Genomic DNA, 20954 nt, shown 5'->3' with positions numbered 1-20954 from the left:
CCAAATAGGGGTTAAATGTATTTGTTATACAAGTGTGCAGTCTTACATTCCTAATGCTTATTGAGTTTGAATACACTCATATTAAACTGAATTAAAATATATTTTTCATAAATCCTGGAGAACTCTGCTGCGTGCTTTCGTGTGCACATCTTTTAAGTAGGTTGATGCTGGAAATACCAGTTAATAAGGCTGTATGCCCTCCAGACGAAGACGCACTTACATCGTTATTCTGTACAACAGTTGCAAGGGAGTGCCCTGGGTTAACGCAGCAGCAGGTATTCTCGCGAGATCCATACTGCCCTACCACTCGCTAGTGCAAGATGGAGAAGCAAATGTAACACGCATTCGAGGTAAGCAGAAAGACTTATTCCATAGTATTGACATGGGCTTTAGCTAACTGGTGGCAAACATTTATCTTCCTTAAGAACTACCATCGATGATTCACACCCATCACTGCGAGCCGAGGCCACAAAACTAGTGTCTTTTAAGGGTAAAGTACGGATCCTCTGCTATGTAAACCGCCATTTTTAATTTAGCCATGATCCCACTGATAGAGCATTGTGCGGAGCTCTCAATGCTAGCTAGTTAGCTCGCGCGAAACCCGCAAACATACACGCCACACACATACACACACTCATGTTCACTGTGTGTGGGTATGTGCCCCTCTGTACAAGTCAAAACGGTATCCTCGTTGAATGACTACTCCCTTTCCTTGGGAATGATGATACAAATAACCGGTGAGAGTTAAAATGTTTGTCAGTTGGCAGATTTGACTTTTCATAATCTTCTAACGTTAGCCGTTAAAGTAACTAACGTTAGCATAAACTGCTAACGTTAGTGAACCTAGCTAACGTCACCTAACTAGCTTTTAACTTTGCTAACGTTAGCGCCGCCATTGACTTAACTGCGTAACGTTGGGTAGCTACCTTTAATATTGGCAAACAATGTGAGCTGATTTTACACGGTTACAACTGACCTAGCTAACTTGGGAGTGATAAACGAGTTGGGGAGTGTGGTAACGTTACTCAGACTAAGGTACTATCCACGGTCATTACTGTATTTTCTGATGCAGGTGATGTGACCAGCTCAATACATCATAAGCTAATATTAACGTTAATGCAGCGTTATTGTTTATGCATGTAATAATTCAGGGAAGTGTCGTAAAATAATTGACAGGGGAAGCATCATGTCAAATAGGCTTACTGACGCACATCACATTTACATGTCTCTGAAATCAAGTAGCGAGTGGGTCTCTCAGCCAAAATGATTTTAATGTAAATCTGTCAGCATCCCCTTTGGACCTTGTCATCCTCTGATTCAGAGACCATTGCGATGACATGACAACTAGAGGAGTGGACTTGTTGCTAAGAATGCTGCATACTGTGTTGGTTTATTCATTCATACCAGTCCTTAGTTGGCACAAAGGGTATCTTTAAAGCTCAGGTGAAAAGTATGAGAATGCAACCAAAATGTGGGGCCCCTCAGTTAATTGCATGTAGCCATACACATGTTGTGATTTTAATGACGATAATTTATGTTCCAGACAAATTAGTGGTAGTGATGGCCTACAATGTTGTATCAAATGAAGCACTGCTCTCATTTGTGGGATATTCCTAATGAGACATGTGGACTTTTACAATAAATTTGATTGACCTGACCAAGGCATGTCAGACTTGGGATTTGAAAGTGACAATGGCAATGTGTTAAACAGAATGTAACGGTTTACAAGATGCAGCATTTTGCAGTTTTAATATATTCTGCTTCCCACATAACGCATTGGTCAGCATTGTCTAAGTATTTCTTAATACATTTGGGTTGGAAATTTCCATAAATACTAATTTTCACCAGCTTTGCTAATGTGTGCACCTGTCAGTAAAAGTGTTTCATATCTGATTTGATTGTTTGTGTTTTCAGTTAGTTATAAGAAACTGCAACGCAAGCCAAGGATGAGAGAGGTGGAGCTATTGAACCAAAGCAGTTTCTGGTATGTACTGCTAACTTTTTTACTATATTGACTAAAGCTGTTATGGTAAAACATGAATAGATAAGGGATACAGTGATTTTGCTATCAATATTTGCTTCTAAGCCTATACCCCACTACAAAACAAGTTAACAACTACTTTGGATTAATATTGTTAACCACACAAAGGAGCTTTAAAGAAAAATAATTAATTTTCTTCATTTTGTCTATTCATGAAGTGGCATCTACATTGTTTTGTCCGGTAAACAACCTTAAACGCTTCACATTCCATAATAATAAAAATGAAGGATTGTATAGTTTCTCTCATGGACATTTCACCCTAAACAATGCAAACATATTTTCCTCTTCCCTGATTTTTATCTATTTATCTATCCATCCAGATGGTATTGGCATGATTTATTGTCATTTGCATTTATCAGCTGTATTTCACCTCAGTGCAATGGAGCTCAGTGGCACATTGATTGTGGTCCTCCATAGCACCAGAAAACTCACCAACTCTTATAAAACTAAAAAGATCTGACAATGACATTTTCTTTGATATTAAAGAGTTGTGACCAAATACAGTAAATAATGAGAAATTATATTTTAAATAAAATTGAATGGAAATTAAGTCATTATAATTATCTGACAATATACCTGACAATGTCAATATTTGTGATAAACCAATATCAGCTTATATTAAAGCATTTTCTCTTAAGAATAAGGCATTTATTTCTCATAATCCAGAGATGTGAAGAGCTTCATTAAGTGGGTTTCCCATCTGTTGAATATGCTTTGAATTTGTGACTGGTAATGGAAAGATAAGAAAAAAACGAAATATTGCTGAAAGTGTTTGTTGTCTTTAAAAAAAAAAAATGGTATCAGTTAGGAAAAGATCTGCTTAAGGAAGATTGGAAACATTTATATTTCTAAAAAATAAATAAAAATATGATTGTAAGGGACAGATCAAACTCCACACAATGTGTTTGACAGTTTTTTTTTACAGCCACTGCGTTTCATTGATTGGTGTATCAATCTTGGATAAAGATGGCCTATTTGACACGGTTACCATATCCCATCGGATATTATAAATAAGAGAGCCGCTTGCTTTACATTCCTGAACTTTCAACATCCCAAAGTGTGAATACAGTTTTTCAGAGGCTTCAGTGAATCACATTATACTTGTAGGCACTGTTGTGGAATTTTTGTGTGAGATTTGGATGGAATTTATAGCAGTAATAATGATGCTAATTGGTTGCTATTAATTAATTAATTAATTAAACTGTTCCACCATCATAGTGTCAACTAATGTCAACATTACTTCTCACAATATAAATAATATGGTCAACCAAATTAAACTTCTTTTTAAAATGTCAACATGTAAACCTCCAAAACAGGCAGATTCCAAAATTGTGTTTTATGTAGATTTCTCAGGCTGGCTGAAGGAGAACGAATCAAGCCATTGATGAATGATGGTTTCTTGAGATGGGCAATATTGGTCTGCTACATAGCTAAAAATAATATATTTTTACTGAACTAACTGAAGAATTGTCAACAGTAAAGTTAATCATTGCCACTGGTGTCATAAGTGAGTGTAAATCAGCTGGCATAACAACTAGGATGCTGAATGCCTCTTTGCTAACTGGTTAAGTTATAACCAAATGGGCTTCAGTTGATTCATTGTGTTTCAATACTTTAGTTTTTGTCGTTCACTGTTCAATCAGTTACATATTTATTACTTGTGAGGCACATATGAAAATGCATTCCCCATGATGAAGTTGACAGTTGTGCACCTGATAGATTTAGATGAAAATCACTGTAAGGATTTGTAGCCATGTTCATCATTATTGTAGTGTTTTTGGTCGTTTGCTGAGGGTGTTGTCAGTTGGAGACCTGTGTTGAACTTAAATGTTAAGGACCACATGAAATACAGAAGTGATGCATTTCACAGAGGGCCAATTGCCCTATATTAACATGTACTGCATCGATAAACAGTGGCTACTCATTCCCTGCCGTAACGTTATTCACTTTTTGCACACTACCCAGAGTCATGATGACTGTGCCAACAGCTAGTGCCTATGTGCTATGGAAACAAGCGCGGATACTCTGAAAAATAATACAATGGACGGATGAACACACTTCTTTATCGAGTCGGAAGCCAGTAGTTAATTTGCCTGAACGAAAACTTAAAACAAAACTCGCAGTGTCACGTTAGACCCGTCCGACAATGATTCAGCGAGTTATTATGCGTTTCTGCTTGCTATTCAACTAACGGCAGCTAGCTTGCTAGCTAGCGCGTGCTACGACTGTATAGCCGAGGAACCGGGGTAAGAGCCTTAACAAAGTAACATTACCTGGTTCAACGTAATTGACACACACATCTATCTCTCGCTAGTCATCGAGTTGTGTTTACAGTTTCGTTTTTACTTGAAACGGGGATGGTGCAGGAGTGCAGAGTGCGGGCTTATTTTGCGGCCTGCGCAGCCCCGACCTAAATTAGTCAAGAGTCAGGTCAGGACAGCATGGTTAATTTGTGAGATGTGAATTGACAGCTGTGGCACAAATGGCTAAAACGGCTGGATTTTTGGTTAGGTCTGCTGTTGATTACACGCATGACTTTTTTTGTGACTTGGCTCACTTTTATATGTTCTGGTGGTATTCAAATGCTTTGAAGTATTTCAAAAGAGGATCGTTAGCTAACGTTACCGGTAGCTCAGTTAGCTGGTCAGGGGCTAACATAAACTCCGTAGCAAACGTTATCGATCGATTTCTTTGGTACGTTGAGTTTCCCAACGGTTCTTTTTTCGTCAGACCGTTTTGGTAGCCAATGACCAAGCTAACCAGTGTCTTTTGTGACTAGTAACTGCAGTCCAACATTTGTGTAGTGACTTGGTAACAATAGGTAAATAACGTTATGCTGTTAGCAGGATGACGTTAGCTTCCTAGCTAGGTAGCTATAACTTAAACCTGTCAGCGTCAAGTCACTTGAGTTGATAGGAAATCATACAGTGAGGCCCTGGTCCGTTTAATTGAGAGATCACTCGTATCCCAAGTACGGGAAACGTTAGACAAAGGGTTTAGGACATTAAATGGGACCCAGCTTGATTTAATTAACTTTGTGTCGTATGTTGCTAGTTAGCCACTAGCTAATGCTCTGCCTCAGTCTGCTTTGTGATGATCAGACCTGGCTAGATAACCAAATGTCGTATCCATATCATATTTTAACCAATACTTGTGATCAGTCATTAGTGAGTTGCAGCATATTTTAACATAATATACCCTTATCCACTGCCCTTCCTTATTTAAGTGCTTTGTCATAATTCATGATTTATAACTGATACTGTCTGTATTTTGTTACTTTACTTGCAAAACATTATGTATGCATTTCCATACATATAGTCAGGAGACACTTAGGCATCCTGTAATGGATTGGATGCTATCCATTTAAATTACAGTACACGTTTTTAAAATTCTGCCTGTACTGTGGTATGTTCGACACTGTTGCTAGTTTGATTTTCTTTTCTTTCTTTACAGGTAAAGTGACTAGAACATGCTGTTAAGTGGGTATTGCCAAATTATTTTCTGTAAGTATATTTCAAGTTTTGTACACAGTTATTAACTCTGTATCTCAATGTCCCATTGGTTTAGAATATTTAGATATTTAAAGAGCAATATTTGGCTTATTTACAAAATATAAATCTAAGTAGTTCAGTATCATAATGCATTAAAATTCAGCATCACAAGTTTTCTAATGTGTAAATAAAAATTTCTCAACAGGAGCATCAAATACAGATTCTCGACAATGAAGGTCGACAGAAGCAAGTTAAAGAAAACTCCTACGGAAGCTGTGAGTATGCTTAATACTTGCTGTGTGGCCATTCCTAGCCTCACAAGATCTTTACTATGACAAAATGTGGTAGGAGCCCATAATCAAGGCACAGCCCCAGTGTTTTTTTTAATTTATTTAGCAGGGGAGCTTAGTAAAAGCTGTTGCATACTTTGATGTGTTGGAGGTTTTATATTTGCACAAACAGCAGACGCCTGTCACCTGCACCTCTTTAGCTAACCAGTTAACTGTGTCTATTCCTCCCTCTATTCCTCATTATGTACTGACCAAAAGAGCACTGATAACCAGGAGTAGGCTGTCAGTTGCTAATCTTGGTTACAATTAGGCTGTACTTTGCTTCACACTGAAAGTCATAACGGTAGTGAAGATTTAAGCAGCAGTAGCAGGTAATTTTCGCTTTACATGGCAGGAACACAGCACTTCCCTGAAATTTTTGATAAAGGAGAAGCAGATTCCAAACTGTAAGGCTTATATCTGTTAAGCTGCCAGTATGCTTAATCAGAAATGCTTGTTGGATGGTTGACTATAAGCAAATTATTTTAGCTCAGTGACACATCGATAGTTATAGTTTGGCCCTGCTCATAAGAACGACAAAAAGACCGGTATTACATGGCAGCGCAGTTACTCCCCTACTTAGGGCTGCATGATTATGGCCAAAATGCTAATTGCGATTATTTTTGATCAATATTGAGTCCAATTATGCTTTTGGCCACACTCTTTGAAATAAATGCGATGCATAATGTCGGCCGTTTTCAGGTTTAGTTATATTTATCAGGGACAGGTGATCCAGCAGGCAGCGGTAACCTTTGCCGATGTCTGGCTGGGCATTCAGGGACAGGTGTAACGGGCACTGCAACATTTTTCATGAGGAAAAAATAAATCCTAATTCACTCTCTTATATTTTGAATTACTGGTATATTGTTAAAGTTGTGATGTCGCTCGAAGATGAGTACGGGGCTTGGTTTCGCTTATACACACGCCTCTTTTTTTCAGTTGGGTGTGGGGAAATAATGCTACACACAGAGACAGACTTGCTAAATGTCAGGCGTACCAGTGCGACCAAGGTCGATCATGTTCATTTAATTGTGGGAATCCAAAATCATGATCGCAATACATATTCGATTAATTGTGCAGCCCTACCCCTACTGTGAGTTCACAGAAGAAATGCACATTTTTACTTCTCGGCATTTCACAGCAACACCTAAGTTTTGTTATAATGTGCTATACTATGTAAGTAGAAAAGAGGCACAGGTGGTCCGTGCACTCACTACTGACTAACCATTTTGTGCTCCTTCTGAACCAACAGCCTGCCGACTGCAGGATTCTTATTGAGAAGCTCAAGGCCTGCAGTGATGAGCAACTGCTGGTTGAACTGCAGCACATCAAGACCTGGAATATTGGCAAGGTACGCCCCAAAAAAAAGAGCGAGGGGTATCAATCTTTCTTTGGAAACCCTGTCATAACTATACATCTGTTACGACGGGGTTTTCACTGGTCAATGATTGTGTGGAATATCACGGACACCGATGTTTTCAGTAATTTGACATGCACTGGGACATGTCTTGGACTATGTCTACATTAAACTGTCAGATTTCTTTTTTATGTAAACGATGTGTCCATCGTAGATATCCATTTCCAGATATTTTACGCTGAGACCTCTGCCCTCAGTGAAATACACTGGATCAATAGAAAAACAGCCAGCTACTTTGTCTTTTCAGTTGGTAAATTCTAAATCGTTATTTTATGGTCACAATGTTGTTTCCCCAAATCAGCATAAATACAGGTTAATAAAAATGTATGGTGGTGGAGTATGGTGATTTAATGGTTTGTCATTGATATTACATGTTAACCAGTAGTTATTCTCATGCCACTGCACATCATTATTTTAAGGTCTTGACACCCTAAAATACCTAAATGTATACAGAGAGGTAGTGATGCAAATCTTCTAGCCCCTAGTATATTTCCCCGGCACATGGCTAGTAAAAGGTGCTTATTTTGTACCCTACACCCTGAATATAAATAGATTGGAAGTGTTTAAACATCGTATGGATGGTGGTTTTCAGCAGTTTTATTTGTACACTATTGCCACGTGTCACAACTGAAAAACTATTGACTGTAACTGCTTGATGGGCAACAAAAACACACAAGCCAGCTAAAAAATAAAATAATCATCAACCATGTTGTGACGAGTCATGCCATTTTACATAATTTACTGTAGGAAATCTGTCATGTGCTTGTTTCAGACTTCATCCATCCCAAAATCCTTCTTATATTCAGAAATAAGTCCCCTCCAAGGAAATTAAAAAGCCTTTGACATTTTACCTTTACTTGATTGATCACTGAACGTTATTTTGTTTATCTTCAACAGTGTGAGCTGTACCACTGGGTGGATCTACTGGATCGCTTTGATGGCATTCTGTGTGATGCAGGCCAGACGGTGGAAAACATGTCATGGTTGCTGGTGTGTGACCGTCCTGACAACGGACAGCTCAAAGCCCTGCTTTTGGCAGTGCTCAACTTCACAGCCCTGCTCATTGAGTATAGCTTCTCTAGGCACCTCTACAGCTCCATAGAGGTAGGCTTGAACTTGGTACACTCTCAACCACTATTCTGCTTTTCTGGACTGTCAGAGGAAAAAGTAAAGCGGCTCACTAACTTGAACCCTCTTTTATCTATCATTCTCATCCCCTTTACAGCACTTAACCACCTTGTTAGCGTCATGTGACATGCAGGTGGTCCTGTCTGTGCTGAACCTGCTCTATGTGTTCAGTAAGCGCTCCAACTACATCACAAGACTGGGATCTGACAAAAGGACGCCTCTACTGGCCCGTCTGCAACACCTGGCTGAGGTCTAGTGAATGCCATTGTTTTCCTATTGCCATGATTCCAGTTGTCCCTCAAGAGAAAGAGCTGTATTGTTTATTCTCTTTGTTCTCTTCTGTAGAGCTGGGGCGGTAAGGAGAATGGCTTTGGCCTGGCTGAGTGCTGCAGGGATCTGCTTATGACGGTAAGAATTTTACAGTGTGATGTTTAATTACCTACAGCTATCTAACTATTGGTTTAATGTTTATGAATAAAGGCTGTCAAACAAGACTAATAAACTATATTTTCTTACTATGCTGCTGCCCGGTGGTACATGAGCAGAAGTACCCGCCCAGTGCCACAACACTGCACTTTGAGTTTTACGCTGAACCGGGTCCTGAGGTCAAAGTAGAGAGGAAGGTAAAACCAAGACATTTATTCATACAGTCATTGTTTAATAAAAACGAAATATATGTGGAATATTGTGTTGATGACTTAACTGCTTCCTAAACCGTTCTGAACTTTTTATTTCCCCTGCAGACAAGTAGTAACACACTACACTATATTCACATCGAGCAGCTTGACAAGGTACAGTCGGCAGAATTGTGTTATAAACCGTTGCTTAATAATACTTTGGGTTCTTCAGTTTACACGTGTTATGCGTCTCTCAGATTTCAGAGAGCCCATCTGAGATCATGGAGTCGCTGACGGTTATGTACAACATCCCAAAAGACAAGCAGACCCTGCTGTTCACACACATTCGACTGGCCCATGGTTTCTCAAATCACAAGAAGAGGTTGCAGGCTGTGCAGGCCCGACTGCATGCTATCTCTATACTGGGTGAGTAGAAGCCTTCCTCCTAAGATAAAGTGACAAAGGGTTTTGTTCAAAGTTTCAACTTCTGATGTTTTTGTTTTTTTTGCAGTGTATTCAAATGCACTCCAAGAGTCTGCCAACAGTATTCTGTATAATGGCTTGATAGAGGAGCTGGTGGATGTATTACAGATTACAGACAAACAGCTTGTGGTAAGAAAGTAATTCGCTTTTTCTGCTTAATCGCTATGTCATTACGCCATAGTGGATGTTGCACAGTATTTGTTAAATGACATAAGATATCTTGAGCTGCTTTGTGAGACCAACATTACTTTCTTAATGTATGTATTCTGCAGTGTAAATGCAGAAGTATCATCAAGTCCCTTTTCGGTTTTCTGAAATACTGAATGTGATTTTGTTCTTCAGGATATCAAGGCTGCATCTTTGCGCACTTTAACTTCGATTGTCCATCTGGAGCGAACGCCCAAGCTTTCCAACATCATCGACTGCACCGGCACTGCCTCCTACCATGGCTTCTTGCCTGTGTTGGTGCGCAACTGTATACAGGCAATGATTGGTGAGAACAGTTAAGTGTGTGATGCACAAGAAAATGGGACAATTCAAATGGAAATCTATTTGTTAACTTTTTGATTTTTTTATATCATAGATCCTCTGATGGAACCCTACCCGCACCAGTTTGCAACGGCACTCTTCTCATTCCTCTACCACTTGGCTAGCTATGATGCAGGAGGGGAAGCCCTTGTGTCCTGTGGCATGATGGAAGCCCTCCTGAAGGTATGTCCTGATCCTACCAATATGTAATTACCAATAGTAGTTTTTTCTTTTTTTAATTAAGTCTGCCTTTTTATTTGTTTTTTTACTTTTGTAGGTGATCAAGTTTCTGGGTGATGAACAGGACCAGATCACCTTTGTGACACGAGCAGTGCGGGTCGTGGACCTCATTACCAACCTTGACATGGCTGCCTTTCAGTCCCACAGCGGCCTTTCCATTTTCATCTGCAGGCTAGAGGTTGGTTATGCATTTCTCATTCCTAACACCGCAGCCTCCAGCTACAGAGTCACTGAAACGTCTGCCAACCCTCTGGTCTCACTCATTCTTCTCTCCTTCACTCTCTCAATCACTTTGTATATAGCATGAGGTGGACCTGTCGAGGAAAGAGTGCCCTTTTGTCATCAAGCCAAAGATCCACAGGCCTAGCGCAACTGCTGAGTCTGAGGACATGGAAACGGACACGGAGAGTAAGTCACTATTCCTAAGAGCTATGGAATGTTGTCACCTTCAGAAATGTATATTTATAAGTCTATATTTTAAGTTCTAGGTTATTCGTCTATCGTCAAGTTAGAATAGACTATAAAGAATCCTCCCGCTGTTGTGTTGATTTGCCAACATTATGTATTCTCACAGTGTCAGAAGTTGCCATGGAAAGCAGCCCTGGACCGTCCACATCTTCTGGTTCCAAATCAGAAGCAGACCAACGAGCACAGAGCAGTGCTGCTAACGCGCCTCGTGCAGGTACGCACAGCAAACGCGCACACAAAAACATTTGCCATTACTGTACTCATCATCATTATGACACTATGTCTCTCTAGGTATGCAGTGTATCCCACAGAGGGCAGCTCTGCTAAAGTCAATGCTAAATTTCTTGAAGAAAGCCATCCAGGACCCTGCCTTTTCTGATGGTATCCGCCACGGTGAGTCATCCTTCTCTTGCTTGTTCAATAGATTCGAGATCAAGGGTCTTGTACTAATTTTGTTTATACATGTCAAACAAGTAAAACATTGTTGCCTTAAGATCTATACATTTCATTATCCATATGTAGTTGCTAATATGTCTGTGCGCTCTCTTTCTCACAAGTAATGGATGGGTCGTTGCCTACCTCACTCAAGCACATCATCAGTAATGCTGAGTATTATGGCCCTTCACTGTTCCTCTTAGGTGAGTTCACAGTAGCATTTCAGAAAAGCCCTTCAAGTTCTCTTCTGTCTCAGCAAAGTGCTCTCACTTGACTTCAGAGCTGCAAAGTCCTATTAAACTTGGTGTCAACTGGAAAAGTGAATTGAATGTAATGAAATTTCTGTTTGCTTAATTAATGTTATGTAAAATTATGTTTTTTTTTGGATTATGATCTCTCTTTTTTCTTTTTCCCTCTGCTCGTGTCATTCTCTCGGGTTTACAGCGACGGAGGTTGTGACGGTGTTTGTGTTCCAGGAGCCATCCCTGCTCTCCTCGCTGCAGGATAATGGTCTCACTGATGTCATGCTGCATGCCCTTCTCATCAAAGACGTGAGTTTCCAGCTCTGCCCTTGTCTGCATTTCTTTGAATGTCTGCTCCTTTTTTCTTATCTCTAGCTGTTAATGAGCTCAAAATCAATATTATCTGTCTTATTTTCTTTTATTGTCAAAGCACCTGTACTGAATTTAATATCTGAAATTGACTCATTTGTAAGAGCCTTCATGCTGCCCATTGAGTTGCATTATCCAGTTATGTACAGAAGCTCTGTAGAAATAAAAACATGGAAGGAATAACTCTGGTACGACAACTTAAAAGAAATATATATATATTATTTTTTTACTTTACTTTAATTGCAAGTTCTTCATTGTTACTTATTTCCAGGTTCCTGCTACCCGTGAGGTGTTGGGTTCTCTCCCCAACGTGTTCAGCGCCCTGTGCCTGAATGCAAGAGGCCTGCACTCATTTGTTCAGTGCCAGCCGTTTGAGCGCCTCTTCAAAGTGCTTTTGTCCCCCGACTACCTGCCTGCCATGCGACGGCGGCGCAGCTCGGACCCATTGGGTGAGTTTGTCTGCATGTGCTATGTTTGGCTGCATTCACACCTAATCAGGCACTGTGGCAAAAACAGCAGTCCTCCCATTCATTTGAATGTAGGTAGTTTGGGCTGCGGACATGGGGGGGCTGGAGAAAAAAGGCGGAGGCCTGCAACGAAAAGTTAAAACGGAATCAACTTTTCGTGAAACGCAATCGGTCAATTGGGAACCTTCTATCAAGAGCTGTACAACATGCATGCCTAACATGAGGGAGTACAAAGACATTGTGCATACTCTTGCCGCTAAATGGGCCATTTAAGTGACCCTGCAGCACCCTGCGCTGTTCGCCGCAATGCATGACTTGGTGTGGATGCATCCTTATTTAGTTCTTCGTCTGTCAAAACCTGCTTGATTGGATGACATGTTCTGTGTTTGGTTTCAGGTGACACTGCATCCAACTTGGGCAGTGCTGTGGATGAGCTCATGAGGCACCAACCAACTTTGAAGACTGATGCTACTACTGCCATTATTAAGGTAGTGTACCTAATTTACAATGAATCTTTTTAGTGTCTGTAAATGGTTTTACAAGGTACTTAAAGCTACATTTGTGTTACAGTTACTGGAGGAGATCTGCAACCTAGGTCGAGCCCCTGAGTACATCTGTCAGAAACCATCTATCCAAAAAGCCGATGGCACTGTGGCAGTGCCACCAGCACGCTCCAGCCATGCTGCTGAAGAAGCTTCAAGTGAGGATGAAGAGGAAGAAGAGGCCCTCCACACGTTTAGCCAGCAGCAGGGGGAACCAGAGAGCAGCAGACAGTCAGTGCCACTTGAACTGTATGACGCTGAGTTCATATCACAATAGAATAGAACAACTCTTTACAAACTTTGATTTTTCCAAGTTAATTGACTAGATTTCAAATATTTTAGTTGGTAGTCATTTTGATGTTTGTATTCTTGCAGGGTTGTGGGTACTGAGGAGCGCATACCCATTCCTCTTATGGATTATATTCTGAATGTGGTGAGTGTGGATTCTTGGAAAGTTTTAGTATTGTTTAGGGCATGTTGTGAAGCTTTATAACAGAGCTCCCCTTATTTCTTAGTTTAGTCACTGATTTGCAATGCATGTGTTTTCTAGATGAAGTTTGTGGAATCCATTCTAAGCAACAACACCACAGACGACCACTGTCAGGAGTTTGTCAACCAGAAGGGGCTCCTACCTCTGGTTTCCATTCTGGGCCTTCCCAACTTGCCCATAGACTTTCCCACCTCTGCTGCCTGCCAGGCTGTGGCTGGTGTCTGCAAGTCCATATTGGTGAGCACAAAAGATGGATCACTGCTTTTCTTTCTATTTATTCATCAGGAACTGCATACATTAACCTGAGGTAAAAAACAACAACATCCTTTTGCTGAATTTAGACTAAAGTGTTTCCCCTATATTCTCCCTTAGACTCTCTCTCATGAGCCTAAGGTACTCCAGGAGGGCCTATGCCAACTGGACAGTATCCTTACATCTCTTGAGCCACTCCATCGACCAATTGAGGTGCCTGGTGGGTCTGTGCTTCTCAGAGAACTGGCTAACGCGGGCCATGTCACCGACGCCACGTTGTCAGCCCGTGCCACACCACTGCTACATGCTCTTACTGCAGCGCATGCCTACATCCTCATGTTTGTCCATACTTGCAGAGTAGGACAGGTAAATATGGATGTATTTTCTTAATGAACAGAATTAACACCCTCTCACCCAACCTTGTAGAGAATTGTTGTCTTTTCATTTTGTGATCAGTGTTTAAAAGATCTACAGCCACTGTACTGCCAGTGATGTAAACAATAAAACATGTTGTGAATACTTTTATAGGCACTGTATTTAACTTTTCACAGCTAGTTTTGACTAATCTATTCCTCACATCCCTCGGTTATATGTGCACAGTTATGCTCAAATTGCAAATAAGATGACAAGTTAAGGACTGATAAATACTCAGAAATAGTTGTGTTGTTTTAAAGCTATAAAGGGTTCTTCAAATGTTTGACCATTTCAGAATGGTTCAGCAGCTCTTAATCTTTCTGTTCTCTTTCCAAACAGAGTGAGATCAGAGCTATCTCAGTCAACCAGTGGGGATCCCAGCTGGGATTGAGTGTTCTCAACAAGCTCAGTCAGCTCTACTGCTCTCTGGTGTGGGAGAGCACCGTACTGCTGTCCCTTTGCACGCCTAACAGGTGAATCTCTTATCCTTTAGCCCCCTTTTTTCAACTGTTTGATCAGCTGTGACCCTGTAACACCTCTTGCCTGTGCCCAACAGTCTGCCACCAGGATGTGAGTTTGGCCAGGCTGACATGCAGAAACTGGTGCCCAAAGAGGAGAAGCCATCTGGCAGCACTGCAGCAACCGCAGCTCCTGGTTCCAGGAGAACTGGTAATTTAACCATTTAACTTGGTTCACTGAAAACAACCATATCCCTGGAACACCTGCAAAACAATTCCAATCTCCTACCTTTTTATCTAGCAGATTCTGAGGCCGTGACGGTGGATTCATCTGCTGGTGGACTGTTGGAAGGCATGGGTCTAGATGGGGACACTTTGGCTCCCATGGAGACGGACGAACCCACTGCAACAGACCCTAAGGCCAAGTCTAAACTTACCCCAGCTATGGCCACCCGCATAAAACAGATTAAACCGCTACTCTCTGGTGAGATCATTTTTATCACACGCTGTCGAGTTTTATTTCTGTTAATGTTTTAACAGATCATTAAATAAAAATAAAAGTATTAAATTAAATTGCCTTAAATCCCCATGAGTTTATCGTCTCTCACTAACCTCCTTGTGTCTTTCCAGCTTCGTCTCGATTAGGTAGGGCTCTGGCTGAGCTCTTTGGCCTGCTGGTGAAGCTGTGTGTGGGCTCTCCAGTGCGCCAACGTCGCTCCCACCATGCCACAAGTACAGGAACCACCCCCACACCTGCTGCCCGGGCCACTGCCTCTGCCCTGACGAAGCTCCTCACCAAGGGTCTGAGTTGGCAGCCTCCACCTTACACACCCACCCCTCGTTTTAGGTAAGAGCCCTCGTGCTACCCCCTAATAACAGGTTTCCATTGTTATATGTGCATCACACACAGCTGATATGGAGTGTTCATTTGTTTTTTGTCTGGCAGGCTGACCTTTTTCATCTGCTCAGTGGGCTTCACATCCCCCATGTTGTTTGATGAGAGGAAGTACCCCTACCACCTCATGCTGCAAAAGTTCTTCTGCTCTGGAGGTCATGATGCCTTATTTGAGTAAGTCCCACTGTATGCAGTGACATTATAATCAATAAGTATGTTATCTTCAATATGTGCTTGCTAATAGCCATAATATTTTAATGTATATGTTAAACAGAATTGTTAATGGTTGTGTTGCTTTTGTGCAGGACATTTAACTGGGCCCTGTCGATGGGTGGGAAAGGTGCCTGTGTCTGAGGGTCTGGAGCATACTGATCTACCTGATGGGACAGGGGAGTTCCTGGATGCCTGGTTAATGCTTGTGGAGAAGATGGTGAACCCAAGCACTGTGCTAGACTCACCCCATTCCTTGCCAGCTAAAATGCCTGGGGTCACTCCCACCATGCCCCAGTTCAGCGCCCTTAGGTTCCTCATTGTCACCCAGAAGGTCAGTATCCACTAGCTATATAATTCAAATTAGTCTATTGCTGCCTTCAGATGAAACTGATAAAACTTGTGAGCTTGTGTTTTCAACATGCCAAGTCAATTTTACATTATTTGTGGTATTCAAGTGGGTAAACATGTGAGAACACATTCACCGGGGAAATGAGAAATGATGGACACTGTGAGATTCCTTCCTGCATTCTTTAAAAAATGGTTTTCTTTTGTCTTTTTGTTTTTAATACCATGTTGAGAAAATAACGAGGGTCATAAAAACAATTCTATGACCTATGCAACTTTCAAAATGTCAAAAGAATATAAATAACACAGGGGTAGGTAGGTGATTTGGATTTCTTGTGAACATGGTAAACATGACCCTTTTAAAATGATTAATGACTACGTTTTGATCCTACTTGGATCTTTGTAAGTTGCAGAAAATGGAAACCACACCCATATGCATACATCATGCACAGCAATAGGCCAACAAGCTCTATTTTAGCAGGTGTGGTTCATCCAAAACACCATTATGCTTCATTATTGTAACACAGTCTCTCCCTCATTAAGGCTGCATTCACCTGCATCCGCAGTCTGTGGAACAGGAAGCCACTGAAGGTGTATGGAGGCAGGATGGCTGAATCCATGCTGGCTATCCTCTGCCACATCCTGAGAGGGGAGCCTGTTATTCAGGAGCGTCTAGGCAAGGAGAGAGAGGGGACAGTGCGTCCAGAAGAGGAGACTCCCGCCACCGTTTCTTTGGCACCCAGTGGGGCCCCAGGAGCATCTACAACAGCTGGAGAGGCACCAGCAGTGACTGCAACAGTACCTGCAGTGCCAGCAGGAGGATCAGCTGATGATTCAACCAATTCTACCCCCCGCCGTGAGCCCCAGGTTAACCAAGCCCAGCTTACACAGGTATGTGGGAACGCTGTCTGAAACTCAAACACCTTTCTCAAGTCTATTGTCTATGTCCATTCTTTCTTTTCATCACTGTTAATATATTGTACTGTTTGTACTTGCATGGCCATAATACTTGGCTTTCATCTTCTGGCTAATAGTCCTGGAACAACTGGGGACCAATTGTGTATGTTTATTTGTTTCTTAATTTATTTCCCCCCAAAATAGTGTCATATTGTATGCTTCTTTTTTTTTGCATACCCGCTTTGGTTATTCTGCAGCCTCATCCTTTCGCTTGCTGTGCCACTACAGCAGAATGTTTTGACAGCACAGGCTTACCATATTATTGTATATTGGCACTATCTATGTGGCCCTGTAAGCCAGATTGTTTCCTCAATCTTCCTCCCCTATATTCTGCATGCACTGAATCCTGGGCGACCATTTCTTTTATAACAGGGAAGGTGCAGAGGGAGAGAGAGGCACGCACAGGTCCGCCAGCAGCAAGTCCAGCAGGTATAAGAGCCATCAGGGAGAGTGGAAGAAATTTAGTGGAGAGATTGAGCAAGGGAAGGAGTAAAGGATAGAGAGAGGCTGGAGAGGTAGGACTGATAAGGGAGAGAGCAATTCGGACCAGATTAATAAGATCCATACCCTTTTTTTTTTTTGGTAGAATTAGACTGAAAATGGTTTGATTGTGTCTGTCTCATAATGATTCAAACCATTCGATTTGAATTTCGATACAATTTAAACATTGTTCTCCAGCACTGATGGTTATGCCATTGTTCATTCATTAAGATAAACAGATCATTGGTTTTATGACCTGACAACTGTCATTTACATTGAAAATATAGGCTACAAGGTATCGAGCTGATATATCCACCATATGTTTTTTGGAATGTACCACACTTGGGCCATACGGGTAAACTTTAATAAAAAGACAAAGTGTTGCCACATGGTCACTTACTGGAAGCAGGTGTATTTTCCTGTGGTGTTGTTTCTCCATCATCTGACTCTGGCTGTGGTGTCTTGGAAAGTACAGCTGAAGGCTACAAGTAAGCTACGCTGTGTTGTCTTTGAGCTGCAGGCTCCTGGTAAATCTACGCTGTGTTGTCTTTGAGCTACAGGCTCCTGGTAAATCTACGCTGTGTTGTCTTTGAGCTGCAAGATCCTGGTAAGATGCACTGTGTTGTCTTTGAGCTACAGGCTCCTGGTAAATCTACGCGGTGTTGTCTTTGAGCTGCAGGCTCCTGGTAAGGCTACACTGTCTTTGAGCTGCAAGATCCTGGTGAGCTATCGTGTGTTGTCTTTGAGCTGCAGGCTCCTGGTAAACTACACTATTTTGTCTTTGAGCTGCAGGCTCTGGTTAACTGTGCTATGTTCTATTTTAACTGTAGGCTCCAGTAAACTGCACTTTGTCATTGTGAGGTTTTTTTTTTTCTTTTTTTTTTCCAGTGGCGCAAGTAAAATGAATACTGGCAGACTCTGATCTTGTTTTGATTCCGATGATCAAAATTCAAAGCTCAATTCGATCGATTATTGATTTGGAATCGAAATTGTGACACCCCTCATAGTAATAGCAAGTGTCTTTGAGTTTCCCCCACCATTCATGACATTTTTCAATCCATATAATTTGATCCTTAAAATCCCCCCCCCCCCCTTTCTATATTTCCCCTTCGCTCCTGACACCCTCTGTTTTACTCTTTAATAAAATTCTTCCTCATCTTTTTGTGTGATATTTTAGCTGATGGATATGGGTTTCTCACGAGAGCATGCCATGGAGGCCCTACTGAACACCAGCACCATGGAGCAGGCCACGGAGTACCTACTTACTCACCCTCCTCCACTTCTTGGTGGAGCAGTAAGGGTAAGTCTTCATAGACAAAAAAACATACACATACTTTCAGTCTTGATAACTTTCATAAGTCAAATTCTGGCAGCTGACATTTTTCCCCTTGTTCGATCTAGGACATGACTATGTCTGAGGAGGACCAGATGATGAGGGCCATTGCCATGTCACTTGGGCAAGAGGTCAGCATGGAGCAGCGCTCTGACTCCCCTGAGGTGTGCTACCCTCACTGCTCAGATTACATGAAAAAAACATTTCACTTTAAACTGTCTGTTGCTAAATAAAAACCTCTTAAATAAATAAATTACCGATTAGCTGAGCAGCTGTTGAGATAATTTCTGTCTGCTTCAGGAAGCGGCACGTCGGCGTGAGGAAGAGGACAGGAGAGCCAGGGAGCGGGCAGAGGAGGAGGAGGCCCGCTGCTTGGAGCGCTTCATGGAGGCTGAGCCACTGGATCCCAAGGAGCTGCACACTTTCACCGACTCCATGCTGCCTGGCTGCTTCCATCTTCTCGATGAGCTCCCTGACACAGTCTACCGACTCTGTGACCTGCTGATGACTGCTATTAAGAGGAGTGGCCCGGAGTACAGAGAGCTCATCCTCGGCCAAGTTGTCCACCAGGTCAGTGGTTAAATGCAGGTTTACATTGCTCTAAAGAGCCTACTATACATGCATGTTCAGAGTTGAGATCAAATGACTTAAGTGGATGAGAAGATGAAGTCATTCCTGTTCATGAAACTAAAATTGAAGGAGTATCTCTCTATGTATGTCTGTCCTTCGATTTTCTCGGCAACCGTTTATCCGACAGACTTCACACTTGGCGACTGTATTGCTGCGGACCCAAGTAAGGGAAATGTCGAGTGTGAAGTCGATCAGATGAGCAATACTGAAAGCCAAGCAACCGTCCCATTCAGTCTTAGCAGGCCAGCTTTGAACGGGCACTGCACTAGTGTTTCCAATTTCCTTTTGTATGGATGATGTCTGCTATTAAGGCTGTCATGTTTTTGATTTTTTTTTAAATATCAAATTGAGAGTTGTCAGATGTAGATTTACACTTATTTGAATACAATTGGTCTTTGTGTCTGTCTTTGTAATTTGTTTGGCCTTTCAGAGTAAATGATTTCAGCATATACTTAACATGAATGCAAATGCAGCTTTATAAGCCATTATGTAAGTTTTTTGATCAAAAGTCAAGTCCTGGCAATAGAAGAACAACATTCTCGTTTCTGATTGTGTTTATGTCGTGTGTAGGTGTGGGAGGCAGCAGACGTGCTCATCAAGGCAGCTGAGCCCCTGACTACCAGTGACACAAAGACTGTGTCTGAGTGGACCAGACAGATGGCCACACTGCCTCAAGCCTCCAAGCTGGCGACTCGAATTCTTCTACTCACGTTGCTATTTGAGGTAACAGGAACGCACCGATTTGAAAGTTCTTCCTTAAAATGTTCACTCGTAGAAGATGAAATACTTTTTTTTGTCATTGTTGTCCATCTACACGCATCCCAAACAATCATTTTGTTTTCTGTTTCGAAGGAACTGAAGTTGTTGGGTGCCAGAGTGGTGGAGAACAGTGGGATTCTTGATTTGCTGATTAAGCTGCTTGAGGTTGTGCAGCCCTGTCTGCAGGCTGCTAAAGAACAGAAAGACATTCAGACACCAAAGTGAGTTTTGCGCAACCCTACATACTAATGTTTACTTTCAAATGTTAAACCAGCTATTCCCTGTGAGATCCCTAATTTGTTTGTGTTATGAATTTGTATTAATGATAGGAAATGATTTTTTCTGCAGATGGATCACACCAGTACTGTTGATCATCGACTTCTATGAGAAGATGGCAGTCTCTTCAAAGCGCAGGGAACAAATGAACAAGGTACAAGTCAACCTTAGAGAGAGAGATAATAGTTTACTGCATTGTTCTGCGATAGGAAAAACATAACTTGTTGCTGTTTTTAATCAAGATTTGTGGTCTAGAATGGGTTGAATTTAGACAGGAAGATATACATTTTGGTTACTGAGTAAACAGGAGGTGGACAAAATATGGTAATAAATGCAATCCCAAACAACAATGCTTCCAAAATACATTTTTGTACGTTTTGTGTCAAGAGCCAAAAAGCATTTTAAGGTGTTGTTGGTATTTTGTACACCTCTTTTGTAATGAATAAGTTCTCTCTCTGCCATTTTAGTATCTGCAACCCAATGGGAATAACTGGCGATGGTTTGATGACCGCTCAGGCCGGTGGTGCAGTTACAGTGCATCGAACAACAGTACCATTGACTCAGCATGGAGGGCTGGGGAGAGTAGTGTCCGCTTCACAGCTGGACGCCGGCGATACACTGTGCAGTTTAACACCATGGTGCAGGTATTCACAAA

General features: G+C 41.6%; 1 protein-coding gene across 1 annotated transcript in view; it reads left to right on the top strand.

Annotated features, from left to right (window-relative positions):
* Positions 1 to 232: 232 nt before the first annotated feature.
* The window catches only part of huwe1 (HECT, UBA and WWE domain containing E3 ubiquitin protein ligase 1), a 39981-nt gene continuing 19259 nt past the window's right edge, over positions 233 to 20954 (top strand). Inside the window, 42 exon segments of the mRNA XM_029435363.1 lie at positions 233 to 350; positions 1915 to 1984; positions 5495 to 5544; positions 5738 to 5807; positions 7114 to 7212; positions 8176 to 8382; positions 8504 to 8656; positions 8752 to 8814; positions 8952 to 9029; positions 9150 to 9197; positions 9281 to 9449; positions 9535 to 9635; positions 9849 to 9999; positions 10090 to 10217; positions 10312 to 10452; positions 10577 to 10682; positions 10849 to 10956; positions 11034 to 11135; positions 11300 to 11380; positions 11622 to 11728; positions 12060 to 12237; positions 12652 to 12743; positions 12826 to 13028; positions 13173 to 13230; positions 13348 to 13524; positions 13660 to 13905; positions 14293 to 14426; positions 14510 to 14622; positions 14716 to 14895; positions 15042 to 15258; positions 15358 to 15480; positions 15612 to 15639; positions 15641 to 15850; positions 16408 to 16755; positions 17194 to 17250; positions 18479 to 18601; positions 18703 to 18798; positions 18935 to 19204; positions 19835 to 19987; positions 20117 to 20244; positions 20372 to 20453; positions 20767 to 20943. Coding sequence (XP_029291223.1) covers positions 5763 to 5807; positions 7114 to 7212; positions 8176 to 8382; positions 8504 to 8656; positions 8752 to 8814; positions 8952 to 9029; positions 9150 to 9197; positions 9281 to 9449; positions 9535 to 9635; positions 9849 to 9999; positions 10090 to 10217; positions 10312 to 10452; positions 10577 to 10682; positions 10849 to 10956; positions 11034 to 11135; positions 11300 to 11380; positions 11622 to 11728; positions 12060 to 12237; positions 12652 to 12743; positions 12826 to 13028; positions 13173 to 13230; positions 13348 to 13524; positions 13660 to 13905; positions 14293 to 14426; positions 14510 to 14622; positions 14716 to 14895; positions 15042 to 15258; positions 15358 to 15480; positions 15612 to 15639; positions 15641 to 15850; positions 16408 to 16755; positions 17194 to 17250; positions 18479 to 18601; positions 18703 to 18798; positions 18935 to 19204; positions 19835 to 19987; positions 20117 to 20244; positions 20372 to 20453; positions 20767 to 20943 — 5280 coding nt within the window. The 5' untranslated portion in view covers positions 233 to 350; positions 1915 to 1984; positions 5495 to 5544; positions 5738 to 5762.

The sequence above is a fragment of the Cottoperca gobio genome, chromosome 7, assembly GCF_900634415.1.
Source record: "Cottoperca gobio chromosome 7, fCotGob3.1, whole genome shotgun sequence".
Taxonomy (NCBI): domain Eukaryota; kingdom Metazoa; phylum Chordata; class Actinopteri; order Perciformes; family Bovichtidae; genus Cottoperca; species Cottoperca gobio.
The sequence above is the reverse complement of the archived record's forward strand: the minus strand, read 5'-3'. Positions and strand labels throughout refer to the sequence as shown.